The following is a 20,700-nucleotide window of genomic DNA, read 5'->3' as shown; positions in this document are numbered from 1 at the left end:
AGGTTCAATGATGTTTTGGGGTTGTTTTGCTGCCTCTGGCACTGGGTGCCTTGAATGTGTGCAAGGCATCATGAAATCTAAGGATTACCAATGGATTTTGGGTCGCACTTTACAGTCCAGTGTCAGAAAGCTGGGTTTGCGTCCGAGATCTTGGGTCTTCCAGCAGAACAATGACCCCAAACATACGTCAAAAAGCACCCAGAAATGGATGGTAACAAAGTGCTGGAGAGTTCTGAAGTGTCCAGCAATGAGTCCAGATCTAAATCCTGTGGAGAGATCTTAAAATTGCTGTTGGGAAAAGGCCCCTTCCAATAAGAGAAGACCTAGAGCAGTTTGCAAAGGAAGAGTGGTCCAACATACCGGCTGAGAGGTGTAAGAAGCTTATTGATGGTTATAGGAAGCAACTGTTTTCAGTTATTTTTTCCAAAGGGTGTGCAACCAAATATTAAGGGTGCCAATAATTTTGTCCAGACCATTTTTGGAGTTTGCTGTGACAATATGTCCAATTTGCTTTTCTTCCTCCCTTTTTTGGCACAATACTCAATGAACTCTGAGTACTAATGTGGTGGCCCAGTACGGGAGGCGTTACCCCGTGCTCCTGCTGTCCTGTCAGGCAGCCTACTTCAGTGTCCCCAAGGTCCACCACACTTGTTTCCCCATTGTAAATATGTTTTGCCATGTAAAGTGCTATAAAATGTAATGTTATACCATGTGATATGTCATGTGATTGTTACCCAGGAGGTAGGTACCAGTGACCAGTTTCTAGTCTCCCCCATTTAAGCCCTGGGTGGAGCTTCTCTCTCTCTTTGAGCTCTGCTCTTCTGCTAAGCTGGGGTCCAGTGCAGTCGTGCCTAGTGTGTGTGTCCAGAGTATTGAAGGCCTCAAAGTCAAGTCCTGCAGCCGTCATCAAGTCAAGTAAGCTAAAGTCACAGCTTTATGAGTCAAGTCAGTCCCTGTCAACTGTCAAGTCAGCGTTGTCTGCATTCAATTGTCCAGTCCTACTACAAGTCCCAGCAAGCTTGGGCCCTGGCTGAACTGTATACCCTCAGTAAAGCTACAGTTTTCCATAACTTGGTATCGGAGTCATTATTGCCCCCGTGCCTAGCCCAGGATCTAGCGGTATACCTTCGTGTGGTTATAGGCTAAACCACACCCTGGCATCACAAATACAAGGGGTTAATGCCATCTGCCCCTAGGGTAACAACATTTTCCCTGCACCACACACCCGCCACCACAATAACATAAACCAAAAAGCAAAATTGGAGTCACTTAAACACAATAAAAATATATAATTTTATTGATATGCATTAAATAAAAACACTTGTATTTCATGGTAAAAAGGAGAAACAGCATCACAAAAAAATACAGCGACATCACTGGTACATCTGCCGAAAACCAGGGTGGTGGTATATGGGTAAGCGCATCACTAATACATGCTAAAGTGCAAAAAGGGCAGGAAATGGCACAGTAAAAAACATAAGTAAACTTCAGTACACAGTAAAATGGTATAAGGGGCCATCTGAATAAAGTGCCAAATTACATAAGACGAAGGTTAGTGTGCCAAAACTCACGTTGGAGTGGCGCCATCCCAGTCTCTGCCGAGCATTTACTTGCTATTAAGTGGGTATTAATCATCGCATCCTATACACTGATATAGTTTGATGTCTCTTATGTAATTTGGCACTTTATTCAGATGGCATCTTATACCATTTTACTGTGTGTACTGATGTTTATTTATGTTATATACTGTGCTATTTGCTGCCCTTTTTGCATTTTAGCATGTATTAGTGATATGCTTACCCATATACCACCATCCTGGTTTTCGGCAAATGTACCAGTGATGTCGCTTCAGTTTTTCGTGATGTTTTTTTTCCTTTTTTACCATGAAATATTATTGATAAGATGCACATCAATAACATTATATATTTTTATTGTATTTAAGTGACTCCAATTTTTCTTTTTGGTTTATGTTAGTGTGGTGGCGGGGTGTGTGGTGCAGGGCAGATGTTTTTACCCTAGGGGCAGATGGCATTAACCCCTTGTATTCTCCATGCTGTGGATGGGACACCAGTCAGCTCAGGGGAGACTGGTGGAGCGGAGCTACAATTTTACACAGAATGAGACTGCAAACAGGGGGAAATATATGAGTAAATGCCCCACATATGATCCTACCTACAAGTTGGGGCAAACTACCTGCAGAAGGTGGCAAACTACCTGCAGGGGATCCTACCTACAGGAAATTTTACTCATAGGGGGCAAAGTATCTATAGGGAGAGGGCAAACTATGGGGGCAAACTAACTTTGAGGGTAAAGCTGTAGACGAATAGTGTATCTTTTTGTTGTAGTAGTTGTAGTGACACCCCTGTAGGAAGGACCCACCTGCAGGGGCTGGAAACTACCTACTGGTGGGTCCTTCCTACAAGGGGGGGGGCTACCTACAGGTGGGTTCTATATAGGGGGTGCAAACAGGGGGTCCTACCTGCAAGGGAAGAAAACTACCCGCAGGTGTGTCCTATCTATAGTGGCGGCAAACATTTTGTAGGGGGGGGGTCTTACCTAAAAGGGGGGAAACTACCTGCAGGGGCTCCTAACTAGAGAGGGATGGGGACTCTACAGGGGGGTCCTACTTACAAGGGGTAAAACTATCTGCAGGAAGTCCTACCTACAGGAAGGGAAAAATACCTGCAGGGGGGTCCTACCTACAAAGGGATGGGGACTCTTCAGGGGGTCCTACTTACAAGGGGTAAAACTATCTGCAGGAAGTCCTACCTACAGGAAGGGAAGAATACCTGCAGGGGGGTCCTACCTACAAAGGGATGGGGACTCTTCAGGGGGTCCTACTTACAAGGGGTAAAACTATCTGCAGGAAGTCCTACCTACAGGAAGGGAAGAATACCTGCAGGGGGGTCCTATCTACAAAGGGATGGGGACTATTCAGGGGGTCCTACTTACAAGGGGTAAAACTACCTGCCGGAAGTCCTACTTAAAGGAAGGGCAGACTACCTGCAGGAGGGTCCTACCTACAGGGGTAGCAAATTACCTGAGATAAAGGTTACCTAAATGTGCCAACAAACAAGGAGAGATGTAAGAAACAACCCAGGAAAAGGTCTATAGCAGTGGTTCTTAACCTGGGTTCGAGTCAGTTTCGGGGGTTCGGTGGGGGAGGCCCGCCGGGTGTTTTTGCCTCGGCACATCCCTGTGTTCTGAAAGATACTTTCGGAACACAGGGACGCCTCTGTTAAGAACCCTGTGGCCCCGCGTTTACATTAAAAACATGGGGACCGCCGGGAACTAACGCACGCAGGGACGTCCCATGCGTGTGCCCATGGCAACGGAGCGCGGAGAAGAAGCAAGAAGGACGTGTGCTGGCAGTTGGTAAGTGTTTACCAGCGGCGCGTCAGCTTCAGTGTTCCGACCAGTGATCCTCCGGTCCTGCTATGGCCAGACCCGAGGAGCAGTGGTCAGAACACTGAAGTGGGGCAGTACACAGGTATACAGCCTCCAGTCATACTGTATGGCTGGAGGCTGTGTGACTGTGGGGGAACATACTGCACCTAATGTGGGGGGAACTATACTGCCAACGTAATGTGGGGGACTATACTGCCAGCCTAATGTGAGGGAACATACTGCCAGCCTAATGTGGGGGACTATATTGCACCTAATGTGGGGGAACATACTTCCAGCTTAATGTAGGGGATTATATTGCACCTAATGTGGTGGAACATACTGCCAGCCTAATGTGGGGGAACACTGCCTGCCTAATGTGGGGGAACACTGCCTGCCTAATGTGGGGGAACACTGCCTGCCTAATGTGGGGGAACACTGCCTGCCTAATGTGGGGGAACACTGCCTGCCTAATGTGGGGGAACACTGCCTGCCTAATGTGGGGGGAACACTGCCAACCTAATGTGGGGGGAACACTGCCTGCCTAATGTGGGGGAACACTGCCTGTCTAATGTGGGGGAACTCTGCCTGCCTAATGTGGGGGAACACTGCCTGCCCAATGTGGGGGGACACTGCCATCGTTGCGAAAATGACATGAGAGGCACTTACCAAGGTAAAGCCGCGCATTTTTGAACTGGTCTCTGAAAGACAACAGCAGAAGTCGCACTGATTTGCAGTAAATATTCATTATGTTTTTGTTTTTGTGTGAAAATCATGTTTTCATGGTTTTGTTCTTAATGGTTTTGTTCATTTTGCGCACCTATGTATAAATATATACTTAAATATATACCTCCTATGTTTTGAATTTGAAAAAAAATCACATTTTATTTTTCCAATTAAGAGGGGTTCGGTGAATGCGCATATGAAACTAGTGGGTTCAGTATCTCCAACAAGGTTAAGAACCACTCGTCTATAGGAACTTCCAAACACCATTTCTTACACACAAAGGGGGAGATTTATCAAAACCTGTGCAGAGGAAAAGTTCCTGAGTTGCCCATAGCAACCAATCAGATCGCTTCTTTCATTTTGCAGAGGCCTTTTCAAAAATGAAAGAAGAAATGTGATTGGTTGCTATGGGCAACTGGTCAGCTTTTTCTCTGCACTGGTTTTGATAAATCTCCCCCAAAGAATCTGTGGAAACCTCTGTGTCCGTTCGATGATAGACGTGACGTGAAGGTCATCGGCTGGTTGGCGAATTTCGTTGCTGTTCCCGTATTCACAAACTATTCCTGTTCAGGAGCATATTACGAAATTGCTCTATATCCAATTTCTTTTACCTATAGGTTTCGTTTAATACTTTTATTCTAAATCACCCATAGACATAAATCTAGACATTTTATTGTGTGTTCATCAAACACTTGAGTAAAAGATCATGTGGTTTAGGACGATAGACGGTGATATTTGATGGTTTTACACCCAAAGCCATCAAACTAGAGTGAAACGAGAACATGGTGGGATTACGGTTTCTACCTTATTAAGGTGTTTGGGAGCAGGCATGGGGGTGTACAGTCCCCCATTGACCACTACGGTCCCTCACAGACGTCATACGTATGTCACGGCAGCCCATTCACTAGGCACCCAGCACTTGGAGGTAGTGGCTGCTCAGCACAAGCTATGATGTCAGTCATGTGGGAAGCAGGGACTTTCCACTGCGAGATGTCATTGAACACACCCAGTCGACTCCTCCTTTACTAGTACTTCTAATAGACGGCTTCGTCTGCCTATTGCTCAATGCCTAACGCTGCCCTGAGCAAAAGAAGTTACTTGCTGGAAAAAAAATAACACAAAAAAACAACAACTTTCTGTATAGACACTGGCGACCTGCACAGCTACGAGGGTGTTCGGCGGGGTCACCTATGGGTCTGGAGCACTGGTGAACCTTATCTGCTGATCATTGGACTATACAGCCTTTATATAGGAGGAGAGCTGTCACAGGAGCAACTGATACATTATCTAGGACAGATCCACTAAAAGTGATACGCCATGGCAGGTAAGTGTCTGACGCCAAAACTAAAGTTGTCAGCTTAGAGTGTAGACAAGTGGTCTCAAAACTGTGGCCCTCCAGATGTTGCAAGACTTCAACTCCCAGCATGCCCGGACAGCCGTTGGCTGTCCGGGCATGCTGGGAGTTGAAGTCTTGCAACATCTGGAGGACCACAGTTTGAAACCACTGGTGTAGAGTATAAGAAAAGGCTTTCAATGCAAAAGTATGTCAGAACTGGACATATGTAAAGAGTAGCAAACATGGTGGTGGTGGTGGTGGTGGTGGGGTGGTTCTCTACATCGCAAATGGAGATGAGATAGACTTCATATTTAGCGCCACTATATATCATCGAGTAAGGTATTACCCTCGTCTGACTCAGTATATCAGCAAGTAAGTCTGGTACTTTCTTCTATCTGATCAATATCTGCTTTGTGTCGCAACATCTCCCGGCTTATACGTGAACTGTTAATGCAGGTGTATGTAGAAAACGTTGTCGTCGTGTTTTTGTCAAGCGGGATTTTGTCACTTGTCTGAGGACAAAAGGGATTTTGTTATTACTATAACGTAATGGTTTTCAGTTTGAGAGACTGTACAAAATGAATTTACCAAAACTAAAGATAAAAAAAAAAAAAGGAGAAGTTGTGTCTTCTCGGTATGTGTCACGAGAAAGGAACCGGCCACTTCTCCAAAATTGCAGGGGCTCTGAATCAGGCTGGACATTCCTCTGATCGGGCAGTATCGCTGTGATGGGTGTTTTATCGAGTCACTTTTCTATGGCAACTGATATCCTAGATGTGGAAATCACGAATGACCTGATAGAATAAGGCCGGTCATCAGATCTGTTGTCATCTAATGTTAAAAGGGGTGCTCTGGGGGAGAGCAAAAAAGCCCCAAAGCCATTAAAATACATGTTCTGTGTTGCCTGTAGTTATCCATGTGATTTTGGCAGCTCCTGTGGCCCCTGCTGTCTCCTAAATATTATTTTTCCTTGATTGCAGTCCAGACTACAACTCCCAGCAGTCAGTGCGGCTCTGTGTAATGGCTGCCAGCCGATTGCTCTTACTCTTTATTTCACTCCCTGCATTTAAGTGACAGCTGAAAGAGGGAAACTGCTATACATATATATATATATATATATATATATATATATATATATTTACTGTAGCTAATGAAAGAAATTTAGACAAATAAATAGGTTGGTTAGAGGGAAAAGGATGGGCTATGGGTTTAGTTCCCAGGAGTACTCCTTTAAAGGGGTACTCTGGTGGAAAACATTTTTTTTAAATCAACTGGTGCCAGAAAGTTAAACAGATTTGTAAATTACTTCTATTTAAAAATGTTAATTCTTCCAGTACTTATCAGCTGCTGTATACTTCAGAGGAAGTTCTTTTCTTTTTTAATTTCTTTTCTGTCTGACCACAGTGCTCTCTGCTGACACCTCTGTCTATGTCAGGAACTGTCCAGAGTAGGAGCAAATCCCCATAGCAAACCTATCCTACTCTGGACAGTTCCTGACATGGACAGAGATGCCAGCAGAGAGCACTGTTGTCAGACAGAAAATACATTCAAAAAGAAAAGAACTTCCTGTGGAGCATACAGGAGCTGATAAGTACTGGAAGGATGAATATTTTTAAATAGAAGTAATTTACAAATCTGTTTAACTTTCTTGCACCAGTTGCTAAAAAAAAAAAGTTTTCCCCCAGAGTACCCCTTTAATTCTTACATGGCCATAGCCGAGCACAGTATAATATTTGGCACAGCACAGTGTGATATCCTGCATAGTTTTACCTGCACTAAGTTATGTGGATACAGCAGAGACTTGTGACAAACTCAGCTCTGCTACACGTGTTCTTCAAATAAGGCCTTTTTTAGTCACTGTAAGCTTTCTCAGCAGAACACGTATTTATTCCGTGCGTTCAGTTCATAGCACGAACACTAGAGGGCAGAGAACTATTTCAAGTACAGGATTTTTATTTTAACTCTTTGGGTTGCGCTGTTTGTGCATCGTAAGGACTGGATTACTATGTGAAATGTGAGGGTGTGTTAAGTGAACAGATATACAGTGATCCCTCAACTTACAATGGCCTCAACATACAATAGTTTCAACATACAATGTTTAATTCTGGACCATTGTAACTTGAAACCAGACTCAACATACAATACTACGGACAGTCCAGATCTGTGAAATCTGTCACAACTGGAGGAACTGACCAATCAGAATGGGCATTTTACTGGTAAATCACCTGTATTACTGAAGTGTATGCACTGACTGATGTCTGGTAGCGCCCCCTACAGTACAGGGAGGAACTACAAGTTCTGTACTACTCCTTACATGTGCCAGGGTTAGCTGCTCCTTTGGACACCAAGTAAGGGCGGCTCCATTTGGGATACTGTGTGTACTGTATAGGACCCTGAAGAAGCTCCTGACCCCTACATAAACCATTGTTTCCCAACCAGGGTGCCTCCAGCTGTTGCAAAACTACAACTCCCAGCAGGCCCGGACAGCCAACGGTTGTCCGGGCATGCTGGGAGTTGTAGTTTTGCAACAGCTGGAGGCACCCTGGTTGGGAAACACTGACATAGACAGTGATAACAGCTCCCAGCAGCTCTTTATTACTTTTATATGTAAGTATTTGTTTTATCTATATTAGTTATCTACTTATTTTCCTTTAATCCTCACCTTTTCCTTTTTTTGATGACATTTTGGGGCTTCAGAACCAATTACCAGGTTTCCATAGAGTTCTGGTCTCAACATACAATGGTTTCAACATACAATGGTCGTCCTGGAACCAATTAATATTGTAACTTGAGGGAGCACTGTAGTTGTTTACAAAAATAATAAATAAATAAATAAAGAAAGAAATAAACAGCATATATGGGAATGAAGTTTATTAGGTTTACGCCACTATTAGTAACACTATCACAGGTATATCATGTTAATAAGACAGTAATAACCTGTGCAATACATACAGTAATCAAGTTAATATAGGAAAGATACATTTCATTGACTTCCGCATTATAAAGAGTCTATAAAGTTATTTGTATGTCAGAATGTTACCTTAAAAAAACACATGTAATTCATTAAGTAAAAGTTATAATCACTGAAGCAATGTAATAAAGGTGAAAAATTGGATTCTGTTTGGAGGGCCAAAATCTGATCCGACTACAAGGAGTATATTTATGTTTCCTTTATTCTCACCCTTTCAATGCCCTCTGCATCATAGATAATGCCAAAAAAAGAAGCCACATTGGGAACTCATGCCTAAGATGTGACTTAAAGGGGTTATCCAGGAAAAAACTTTTTTTTATATATCAACTGGCTCCAGAAAGTTAAACAGATTTGTAAATTACTTCTATTAAAAAATCTTAATCCTTTCAGTACTTATGAGCTTCTGAAGTTAAGGTTGTTCTTTTCTGTCCAAGTGCTCTCTGATGACACGTGTCTCAGGAACCGCCCAGTTAAGAAGCAAATCCCCATAGCAAACCTCTTCTAAACTGGGCGGTTCCCGAGACACGTGTCATCAGAGAGCACTTAGACATAAAAGAACAACCTTAACTTCAGAAGCTCATAAGTACTGAAAGGATTAAGATTTTTTAATCAAAGTAATTTACAAATCTGTTTAACTTTCTGGAGCCAGTTGATATATAAAAAATTTTTTTTTTCCTGGATAACCCCTTTGATCATTTCAGTACTTATGAGCTTCTGAAGTTGAGTTGTTCTTTTCTGTCTAAGTGCTCTCTGATGACACGTGTCTCGGGAACCGCCCAGTTTAGACGCAAATCCCCATAGCAAACCTCTTCTAAACTGGGTGGTTCCAGAGACACGTGTCATCAGAGAGAACTTAGACAGAAAAGAACAACTCAACTACAGAAGCTCATAAGTACTGTAAGGATTAAGATTTTTTAATAGAAGTAATTTACAAATCTGTTTAACTTTCTGAAGCCAGTTGATATATATATATATATATATATATATATATATATATATATATATATATATATATATATAAATTTTTCCTGGATAACCTCTTTAATGGGGCATCCCATGAACATAACCACTTTTTAGATGGCCACAGGTCCGCTGATGATCGCCCTAATGATTTAACTAATACTATATAATGTAGTAATACATACTGGTCAATAAAATGAATGGTGGACCATGTAATACATAAAAAGCCCAAGTGCTCCAGATTGGGAGCCTATCTATGAGATTTATAAGGCTTTATGGCCTGATAGAGCTTGGAAAGGGGTTGTCTTTATGACTATATACAACATCATAGCTGTCACAATGAAAAGTTGCACATTCAATAAATAAATAAATAACTAAAAAGAAGATATATATACAGTGGTCACTCAACATACGATGGTAATCCATTCCAAATGTACCATCGTTTGTTGAAACCATCGTATGTTGAGGGATCCGTGCAATGTAAACTACAGGACAGTGGTCTTCAACCTGCGGACCTCCAGATGTTGCAGAACTACAACTCCCAGAATGCCCGGACAGCCGTTAGGATGATGGGACGTGATGACGACGATGGAGAGCGCCGACGATGCAGGGGATCCTGAAGAGGACGCCCTGGAGCCCCGAGGACAGGTAAGTGATCATCAGCGGACCACACGGGGCACCGTAAACAGCTATCCGGTGGCAGCTGAAGCAGTCTGCGTTGCCGAATAGCCGTTTATGCGATGGCCCCGACATACAAAAGCATCGTATGTTGATGCTGCCTTCAACATGCGATGGTCTCTGAGAGGCCATCGTATGTTGAAATGATCGTATGTCGGGGCCATCGTAGGTCGGGGGTTCACTGTATAATATAATATATAAAGGATGAGGACCGCTCCACCAACCTGTAGGCACTTTGATGTTCAGTCTTAAATGATGTGAGCTGAGCAGAGATTAGGAAGGGGAATTTTGCCCAGTAAATCAGCTACTTCCTGGTTCATCCAAATATTGTTACATCATTTTACATTACATCATCATAAGAATCATGTGTATCTGCCACTGTATAACATGATTTTATGGGTCCCGCTGCCAGCAGATGATACCAGGAGGTCTTATTACTGCCACCTACTATAAGGGGCTGTACACCGGGAAAGCTCCTGACTTCTATGCAAAACATGTCCATTGGGCCTTCATTGGTAGGTGGAGGTCTGAAGAGTGTATGGCCAGTATATAGTTAGTCTTCTGCTTAAACAAAAAAGATATGGAATGGAGTACAGTGGTTCCCAACCCAGTCCTTCATACCCATGCCCTGAAAAAAATTTTTTTTTGTTACCCCACTGGAATAGAACAGGGGGAAATTCAAATCCTGGACTGGTGGGCCCTGAGGACTAGGTTGGGGACCTCTGGTGTAGTAGGTTGTGCTATGTCATCCTGCAGAGGTCAATAAAAAGAACATCTACATTTAATTATTACAATAATAGCCTATGAGTGATGACTGCCGCTGTATGGCTTGCATTACTGCCTCCATTAAACACATATATGTTGAGAGACTCCAGTGATGTCACTAACCATTTAACTGTCCATATACAGTCAGTTATTAGCAGAGTTTGGACCTCTTGGTGGGAGACCTATCCATGACATCCCCTAATTCAGCAGGACCTGAGTGAGTGGTCCAATATGGACCTGTGATATCTTATGTATGGTGAAATGGTTATCAATATCTTGAACTATATTATCTTGTGTATATAATTCCCCGACGAACCCCAAATCTAAAATTATTAAAGGACATGTCCAGTGCTCACTTTTCTTATTGTATCCGTTCCGGGCTGCAAAAAAAATAGAAAATAAGCTTTCTCTTGCCTGCCTAGGCTACCCCGGTGCTCCGGTACAGGTGTTCAGTCCCCGGGCTGTATTCTTCTTACTTCCTGTTAGCCCGGCACATCACACGGAGCTTCAGCCTATCACTGGCCGAGGCGGGACATCGCTGCGGCCGGTGATAGGTTGAAGCTCCGTGTGACGTGTCGGGCTAACAGGAAGTAAGAAGAATACAGCCCGGGGACTGAACACCGATACTGAAGCACCGGGGGAGCCTAGGCAGGTAAGAGAAAGTTTGTTTTCTTTTATTTTTCAGCCCGGAATGGATACAATAAGAAAAGTGAGCACCGGACATCTCCTTTAAGAGGGGAGAAATGCATTGGGATTCAGTAGATTTCTCACAGGAATTTGTTGTGGGGGTAATGGTGTCTTACTAGTGGAGTACAAGCCATATGAACTGTGGCACCCTTGGTTTCTCTGGCTACTTATCTACAGAAAAAGTTATACCTACAGTTTGTTATATTGTCATTTTCTCAACCTTGTTGGTTTTTTGATGATTTTTGAGGAATTATTTTTTTTTTTAGTCAACTGGTGCCAGAAAGTTATACAGATTTGTAAATTACTTCTATTTAAAAATCTTAATCCTTCCAGTACGTATCAGCTGCTGTATACTAAAGAGAAAGTTCTTTTCTTTTTGAATTTCCTTTCTGTCTGACCACAGTGCTCTCTGCTGACACCTCTGTCCATTTTAGGAACTGTCCAGAGCAGGAGAGGTTTGCTATGGGAATTTGTCCATTTTAGGAAGAGTAGGAGCAGAGGTGTCAGCAGAGAGCACTGTGATCAGACAGAAAGAAAATCCAAAAAGATAAGAACTTCCTCTTGAACATACAGCAGCTGATAAGTACTGGAAGGAGTAAGATTTTTTAATAGAAGTAATTTACAAATCTGTTAAACTTTCTGGCACCAGCTGATTAAAAAAAATGTTTTCCAGGGGAGTACCCCTTTAACCTTTTAAATATCGATTAAAAGCATTCAGAGTTTCAAAATTCAGTGATAGGTTGCTCTGTTACGAATATCTTCATGTTCACTTTCAGTGATAATATTATATGTTGGGAGGTCTCCAAATAAATACGCCCGACTTAGGCTTAATCCCTGATGTGAACAGAGTCTAAGATAGACATCCAATGACATAATTGTGTCAGTTGTATCATATGTACCCCTAAAACACTGCTGTTGATAATGGGTTTACTGAATCCCACTAAATTTTGTGGTGGGATATCTATATGTGGCTTGAAGATACAGGAAAGAACATAAGGTTTATGCCTTGGACTGCGGTAAAATATACTTTTATATACTATACGTGTCCAAAAGGTTGAAAGGGCACTCCAGAGGAAAAAATAAAAATTCAAATTAACTGGTGCCTGAAAGTTATGCAGATTTGTATTTAAAAATCTTTCAAGCCTTCCAGTACTTACAGTGGGGCAAAAAAATATCTAGTCAGCCACCAATTGTGCAAGTTCTCCCACTTAAAAAGATGAGAAAGACCTGTAAATCCATAAAATCACATTGTCTGATTTTTAAAAGAATTTATTTGCAAATTATGGTGGAAACTAAGTATTTGGTCAATAACAAAACTTTATCTCATTACTTTGTTATATACCCTTTGTTGGCAATGACAGAGGTCAAACATTTTCTGTAAGTCTTCACAAGGTTTTCACACACTGTTGCTGGTATTTTGGCCAATTCCTCCATGCAGATCTCCTCTAGAGCAGTGATGTTTTGGGGCTGTCGCTGGTCAACACAGGCTTTCAACTCCCTCCAAAGGTTTTCTATGGGGTTGAGATCTGGAGACCGGCTAGGCCACTTCAGGACCTTGAAATGCTTCTTATGAACCCACTCCTTCGTTGCCCGGATGGTGTGTTTGAGATCATTGTCATGCTGAAATCCTAGCCCCGTTTCATCTTCAATGCCCTTGCTGATGGAAGGAGGTTTTCATTCAAAATCTCACGATACATGGCCCCATTCATTCTTTCCTTTACAACTGATCAGTCGTCCTGGTCATTTTGCAGAAAAACAGCCCCATGCTTCATAGTAGGTATGGTGTTCTTTGGATGCAACTCAGTATTGTTTCTCCTCCAAATACGACAAGTTGAGTTTTTACCAAAAAGTTTCATCCAAAGTTGGTTTCATCTGACCATATGACATTTTCCCAATACTCTTCTGGATAATCCAAATGCTCTCTAGCAAACTTCAGACTGGCCCAAACATGTACTGGATTAAGCAGGAGGACACGTCTGGCACTGCATGATTTGAGTACCTGGCGGCGTAGTGTTACTGATGGTAGCCTTTGTTACTTTGGTCCCAGCTCTCTGCAGGTCCCTCCGTGTGGTTCTGGGATTTTTGTTCACCGTTCTTGTGATCATTTTGACACCACGGGGTGAGGTCTTGCGTGGAGCCACAGATCGAGGGAAATCATCAGTGGTCTTTTATGTCTTCCATTTTCTAATAATTGCTCCCACAGTTGTTTTCTTCACACCAAGCTGCTTGCCCATTGCAGATTCAGTCTTCACAGCCTGGTGCAGGTCTACAATTTTGTTTTTGGTGTCCTTCGACAGCTCTTTGGTCTTGGCCATAGTGGAGAAGAAGTTACAGGTCTGTGAAAGCCAGAATTCTTGCTTGTTTGTAGGTGATCAAATACTTATTTTCCACCATAATTAGCAAATAAATTGTTTGAAAATCACACTGTGATTTTATGGATTTTTTCTTCTTCTCATTGTGTCTCTCATAGTTGAGGTATAAAATTACAGGCCTCTCATCTTTTTAAGTGGGAGAACTTGCTCAATAGGTGGATGACTAAATACTTTTTTGCCCCACTGTATCAGCTGCTTCCAGTACTTATCAGCTGAAGTTGTGTAGTTCTTTCCAGTCTGACCACAGTGCTTTCTGCTGCCAACTCTGTCTGTGTCCAGAACTCTTCGGAACAAGAGAGGTTCGCTATAAGGATTTGCTCATGCTTTGGAGAGTTCTTGACATGGACAGAGGTGGCAGCAGGGAGCACTGTCAGACTGGAAAGAACTACACAACTTTTTCGGAAGCATACAGCAGCTGATAAATTCTGGAAGGATTAAGATCTTTAAACAGAAGTAGTTTACAAACCTGTCTAACTTTTTGGCAGGAGTTGATTTAAAAACACTTTTAGTTTTCCAGCGGAGTACCCCTTTAACTGAAATGAAGGGTCAAAGTAACAACACCATATGAAGTGAAAAGTTATGGGGGGGAAAAAACTTTTGTGTCAGTACATGAACCAGGAAATCTATGTTCGACATTAAGGCTAGGTTCAGACTACGGAATTTCCAACAGAAATTCTCTTCAGGCGGAAATCCACGCGGAACACATTGCAGTCTATTGGAGACTGCAGTGTCCGCGTGGTCCTAGCGCCGACTGATTCAGCCGGCGCTGGCCGCACTCGGAATCTCGGGGCGGAAATTTTCTGCCTGGAGATTCCGTAGTCTGAACCTAGCCTAAAGGGTGCGCTTAGTGAATAGCTTGCATGTGGTTCAAGGAGATTAGAGTTAGGGCTGCACAGGAAGCTTTGCAGCGTTGTGGCAGCAATGTTATCATCCGAAATTTTTACTAGCGCATCGAGACTATTTGTGATTTACATGAATCTACTTAGTATTCATATGCTGAAAGGAGTAGTAACACCTTTTAACAAGCTTCCTGTTGGGTAAGGTTCAACAACAGTACATGTGTGTAAGCATGCCAGGGATATCCTAGGACAGACCTAAGAACTAGGCCTCATGTAGACATTCCATTATGGATCACATCATACATTATGTATTACTGCACCTGTATTATGCAGGTATTTTCCCTTTAACTAAGGTTCCGGACCGTTCTGCGTCCGTTCAGCTCTTTTTTTTTATTTCTGCCGAACAGACCCAAACCGAGTCGGAGCACAACTGACGCTGACAGGTTCTAATGAGAAAGGTTCCTACATAATACAGCCTATGACTATGGGGAAATTTATCAAAACCTGTCCAAAGGAAAAATTGCCCAGTTGCCCATAGCAACCAATCAGATTGCTTCTTTCATTTTGCAGAGGCCTTGTTAAAAATGAAAAAAAAAACGAGCTGATTGGTTGCTATGGGCAACTGGGCAACTTTTCCTTTGCACAGGTTTTGATAAATCTCCCCCATTGTGTTCACACGGTGGAATGTCCATTCCACCGATGGTGGAGCGCCGGCAAAGCATGCTGGCACTAGGACCACTCATAGACGGCAATGCATTTATTTGCGGACTTCGCAGAAAGAATAGACATGACTATTCTTTCTGCGGCGCCGAAATCTGAATTTCCACGGCAGAAACATCTGGCGCGGGAATTCCGCCATGTGATCAGTGCAGCAAAATCCATTGAAGTCAATGGGACTCTGCTGCAGCGGAATGGCCGTATGGACTTCTGCGGAATTCTGCACAGAAATTCCGTCATGTGAACATAGCCTTACATGTCAGCACCAGTTCTATTCTTTTTGCACACCATAAGACAGGGTTTCCCAGCCCGTTTGCCTCCAGTTATTAAAAAACTACAACTCCCAGCATGCCTGGACAGCCTTCAGCTTTCCGGGCGTGCTAGTACAGTGACCCCCTGACCTACGATGGCCCCGACATATGATGAAATCGACATACGATGGCCTCTCAGAGGCCATCGCATGTCGATGTCAGCATAGACATACGATGCTTTTTTATGTCGGGGCCATCGCATTAAGTGCTATCCGGCAGCGCCAAATGCTTAAGCTGCTGCCGGATAGCAGCTTAATGTTCCGCGTGTGGTGCGGTAAGTATTACTTAACCCTCCACGATGCTCCGGGGTGCCCTCTGGGTCCAGCGCTGGTCTTCCGGTGTCTTCTCGGCCCTCTCCGATGACGTCAATACACTGCTGCGCACGTCATCCAATAGGAATGGCGTACGCAGCGGCGTAATGACGTCGCTGCGCAGGCCCAGTAAGGCCTTGCGGAAGACAGAAGAGGACCGGAGAAGACAGAAGAGGACTGGAGAAGACAGCAGAGGACAGGAGAAGACAGCAGAGGACCGGAGAAGACAGCAGAGGACCGGAGAAGACAGCGGGGGACTGGAGAAGACAGTGGAGGCCCGGGGACACCATCGCGAGCGGCGGGGACAGGTGAGTACAGCTTCCTATACTTTACATTGCACGAATCCCTCCATACGATGGATTCGACAAACGATGGCTCGTTTGGAACGAATTACCATCGTATGTTGAGGGACCACTGTAGTTGTAGTTTTGCAACAGCTTGAGGCACATAGGTTGGAAAAACACTCCCATAAAGCATATGACATGATAAAAACATGGTCAAAGCTGCCAGAAACCACACCAATGTCCAGCCCACATTGGGGGAGATTTATCAAAACCTGTCCAGATGGAAAGTTACTGAGTTGACAATAGCAACCAATCAGATCGCTTCTTTCATTTTGCTGAGGCCTCATTAAAAATGAAAGAAGCAATCTGATTGGTTGCTATGGGCAACTCAGCAACATTTCCTCTGGACAGGTTTTGATAAATCAAATTCAGCCCACATTTCTCATTGACACATCTGTATCCCAAAATGACATGCAACCATCCAGGAGTGTGGGAACTCATTTTCACTCCAGGGCTAGACCTGCAGGACTCCTGCTAATGGGAACTGTGTTACTGCTGGGGAAAAAGTGCAGGAACTCCGTTCCCATTTGTTCCTGCAGGACTTGAGCCCTACAACCATCCCTTAACTATTGTCAATACAGAAGGCAAAGGCAGGCGGCAAAGTCCAGGCTTCTCCCTGCTGCCTACGTACATTTTGTAGATTGTACACATGGAGGTTGATAGAGAAAGGTGTGGCACCGCTGCTCTCCGATTACATGTACCATGCATGTATTTTCTTTTAGGCTGGAATTGTAATACCATAGTATGCAGGTAAACATATGTGTGTATGTATATATATATATATATATATATATATATATATATATATATGCAGAGGAGAAGTCTTGCAGTTGCCAATAGCAACCACTCAGATTGCTTCTAAAATAAAAGAAGCAATCGGATTGGTTGCTCATGGTTTCCAACAAGAAAACAAACAAAAAAAACATTGTTGAACAGAATATGCAAAGCAGCAATGTCATGAGCCAACTAGATTAACCCTCGAATTTCTCCTGAGACTGTTACTTTAAGACAGTGGTCTCCAAATTGTGGCCCTCCAGATGTTGCAAAACTACAGTTCGGAGACCACCGCATTAAAGAAATCACACGACTCAAGGGTTCTTTAACGCTGTCTTTTTCATTGTAGTATTGTGGTTCTATGCTCAAGTTATTAAAGTTTTCCCTCAAGATCTGCAGGGTAAATGAGTATATGTGTAACGGTCGTCACTTCTCATAGAGTACATTTACTGCTCTTTAAAACTTTCACTTAAACTTGCTGTAGTAATTTGAATAACTGTGTTCTTGTTGTTGTGGGTTTGCCAGTCATAGCAGCGAAACCATGATTGCTTCTTCTCAGTATATACTAAATGGCCACTGAGCCAAAAACAGTTGACTGATAGTAGCGAAACAAAGATAGTCATAGATATCAATTAAAAAAAATTGAAATATATTGCTATATATATAGGGTGTGTATATATATATATATATATATATATATATATATATATATATACACACACTGCTCAAAAAAATAAAGGGAACCCTAAGATAACAAACACATCCTAGATCTGAATGAATGAACTAATCGTATGAAATATTTTTGTCTGAAAAATTTTATTTCCATTGATAATTTTTGTGTGATTTTGTTGTCAGCAAATTCAACTGTGTAATAGTTGAATGTGCTGACAACCAAATCACACAAAAATTATCAATGGAAATCAAATGTATCAACCCATGGAGGTCTGGATATGGAGTCACACTCAAAATCAAAGTGGAAAACCACACTACAGGCTGATCCAACTTTGATGTAATATCCTTAAAACAAGTAAAAATGAGGCTCAGTAATGTGTGTGGCCTCCACGTGCCTGTATGACCTCCCTACAATGCCTGGGCATGCTCCTAATGAGGTGGGCTAAAGCATCCGCTAACTACTGGACAGTCTGTGATGCAACATGGCATTGGTGGATGGAGCGGATGGAGCATGATGTCCAAGATGTGCTCAATCGTATTCAGGTCTGGGGAACGGGCGGGCCAGTCCATAGCATCAATGCCTTCCTCTTGCAGGAACTGCTGACATACTTCAGCCACATTAGGTCTAGCATTGTCTTGCATTAGATAGAACCCAGGGCCAACCGCACCAGCATATGGTCTCACAAGGGGTCTGAGGATCTCATCTCGGTACCTAATGGCAGTCAGGCTACCTCTGGCAAGCACATGGAGGGCTGTGAAGCCCCCCAAAGAAATGCCACCCCACACCATTACTGCCCTACCGCCAAACTGGTCATGCTGGAGGATGTTGCAGGCAGCAGAACGTTCTCCACAGCGTCTCCAAACTCTGTCACATCTGCTCAGTGTGAACCTACTTTCATCTGTAGAGAGCACAAGGCGCCAGTGGCAAATTTGCCAGTCTTGGTGTTCTCTGGCAAATGCCAAACATCCTGCACGATGTTGGGCTGTAAGCACAACCCCCACCTGTGGATGTTGGGCCCTCATACCACCCTGATGGAGTCTGTTTCTGACTGTTTGAGTGGACACATGCACATTTGTGGCCTGCTGGAGGTCATTTTGCAGGGCTCTGGCAGTGCTCCTCCTGCTCCTCCTTACACAAAGGCGGTTGTAGCAGTCCTGCTGCTGGGTTGTTGTTCCTGCGGCCTCCTCCACGTCTCCTGATGTACTGGCCTGTCTCCTGGTAGCGCCTCCACACTCTGAACACTACGCTGACAGACCAAGCAAACCTTCTTGCCACAGCTCGCATTTATGTGCCATCCTTGATGAACTATACTACCTGAGCCACTTGTGTGGGTTGTAGACTCCGTCTCATGCTACCACTAGAGTGAAAGCACCACCAGCATTCAGAAGTGACAAAAACATCAGCCAGGAAGCATAGGAACTGAGAAGCGGTCTGTGGTCACCCAAAACCACTCCTTTATTGGGGGTGTCTTGCTAATTTCAACCTGTTGTCTGTTCCATTAGCACAGTAGCATGTGAAATTGTGTCAGTCAGTGATTCTTCCCGAGTGGACAGTGTGATTTCACAGAAGTGTGATTGCCTTGGAGTTACATTGTGTTGTTTAAGTGATCCCTTTATTTTTTTGAGCAATGTATATAACAACAAAAGGCAAGAGTGGAGCAGCACTTCACAGGTCCGGTGTACAGGTGCAAGCGGCAGTAGTCCAGGTCAGGGGCTTCCAGATAATCCAACAAAAAGCTAGTTGCTGCAGCACACTTATAGTGAAAAGAAGTACCTATTATTTTCATCCAAAAAATTTGAAAAAATGCAACGTTTCAGCTGCCCATGCAGCCTTTTTCAAGCACAAGTGACCAAACCCTTGGTATATAACGTGAAGTTCAATACATAATTCATTACATTCAATCAAACAATTGTGTATAAAAGTATATCAAAAGTGATCAATCCATAAATATGCAAAGGCTAGGTTTCCACACAGGTTTTTCTCTGGCGTTTTTTTGGGAAAATTGCCACAGCAGTTTTTGAGCCAAAGCCAGAAGTGGATTCAGAAGGAAGGAGAAGTACAAGTCCTTCCTTTATATCTCCCATTGCTTATGAATACACTTCTGGCTTTGGCTCAAAAACTGCAGTGGCAGTTTTCTAAAAAAATCGCCAGAAAAAAAACCTGTGTGGAAACCTAGCCTCAAGAAGAGAGCATAATATAAGGTACTGAGTTAGGGATACTGATCTAAAATACCTTATCATACAGTATCATGGTTGTCAAAGGTCATACATTCGAAAATAGGCTCAATACCAGTGCAGGTGCAATAAATAACATCAAAGACGGTCATCGGCAGGGGCGGCAACGGTTGCCCTTACCCATGTAAACAAAACCACATGTAATACATCTGTACTGTAAAGTCAGCATGTCGACGTGTTTTAGCGTGTGTATTCTGCGCATGTCTATGACATCACAGCAGAGGGATAGCTGATTGACCAATCCGTGTGCAAGACGTCATGGTCACGTGACACAGCACATCACACACGTCCCAGTCACATGATCCATGGCTTCACCATTGCGTCCTGCGCATGCTCAATGTGTCCATTCATACATCGGTGGCCATCTTTAAAGTGAGAAACCCAGAAATTCCCACATAAATGTAGAAAACAAAGCCAAAGGAAGAAAGAAGAGAGAGCAGTACAAGAAACACAGTATTAGTCACTTGAAGAAAATAAGGAAACGCAGGACTAGATATTAGTTACTGGAAAAGACAAAAGAAGGAGAATAAGAAATAAATAAAATCATTAAAATAAAAAGCAAAATAAAATAAAAAAAACATGTCTAGGGAAGAAATAATAAAATAAGTAAAATTAAAG

General features: G+C 43.1%; 1 protein-coding gene across 5 annotated transcripts in view; it reads left to right on the top strand.

Annotated features, from left to right (window-relative positions):
* REL (REL proto-oncogene, NF-kB subunit) overlaps positions 1–20,700 on the top strand; it is an 80,892-nt gene that overhangs the window by 9,767 nt on the left and 50,425 nt on the right. The window contains exon 1 of one of the 5 annotated variants that reach the window (XM_056567680.1): positions 3,037–3,084. The exons of 1 other annotated variant lie outside the window; for it this stretch is intronic. Coding sequence is in view for 1 of the 4 variants with exons in the window: in XM_056567675.1 (XP_056423650.1) it covers positions 5,428–5,434 (7 nt within the window). In the remaining 3 variants the exon portion in view is untranslated. Of the gene's footprint in view, positions 1–3,036; positions 3,085–4,568; positions 5,435–5,641; positions 5,652–5,700; positions 5,786–20,700 lie in introns of those variants that run through there. 3 more of the 5 variants (XM_056567675.1, XM_056567679.1, XM_056567681.1) reach the window with 3 other exon arrangements.

The sequence above is a fragment of the Hyla sarda genome, chromosome 3 (assembly GCF_029499605.1).
Source record: "Hyla sarda isolate aHylSar1 chromosome 3, aHylSar1.hap1, whole genome shotgun sequence".
Taxonomy (NCBI): Eukaryota; Metazoa; Chordata; class Amphibia; order Anura; family Hylidae; genus Hyla; species Hyla sarda.
This window is presented reverse-complemented; position numbering and strand designations above follow the sequence as displayed.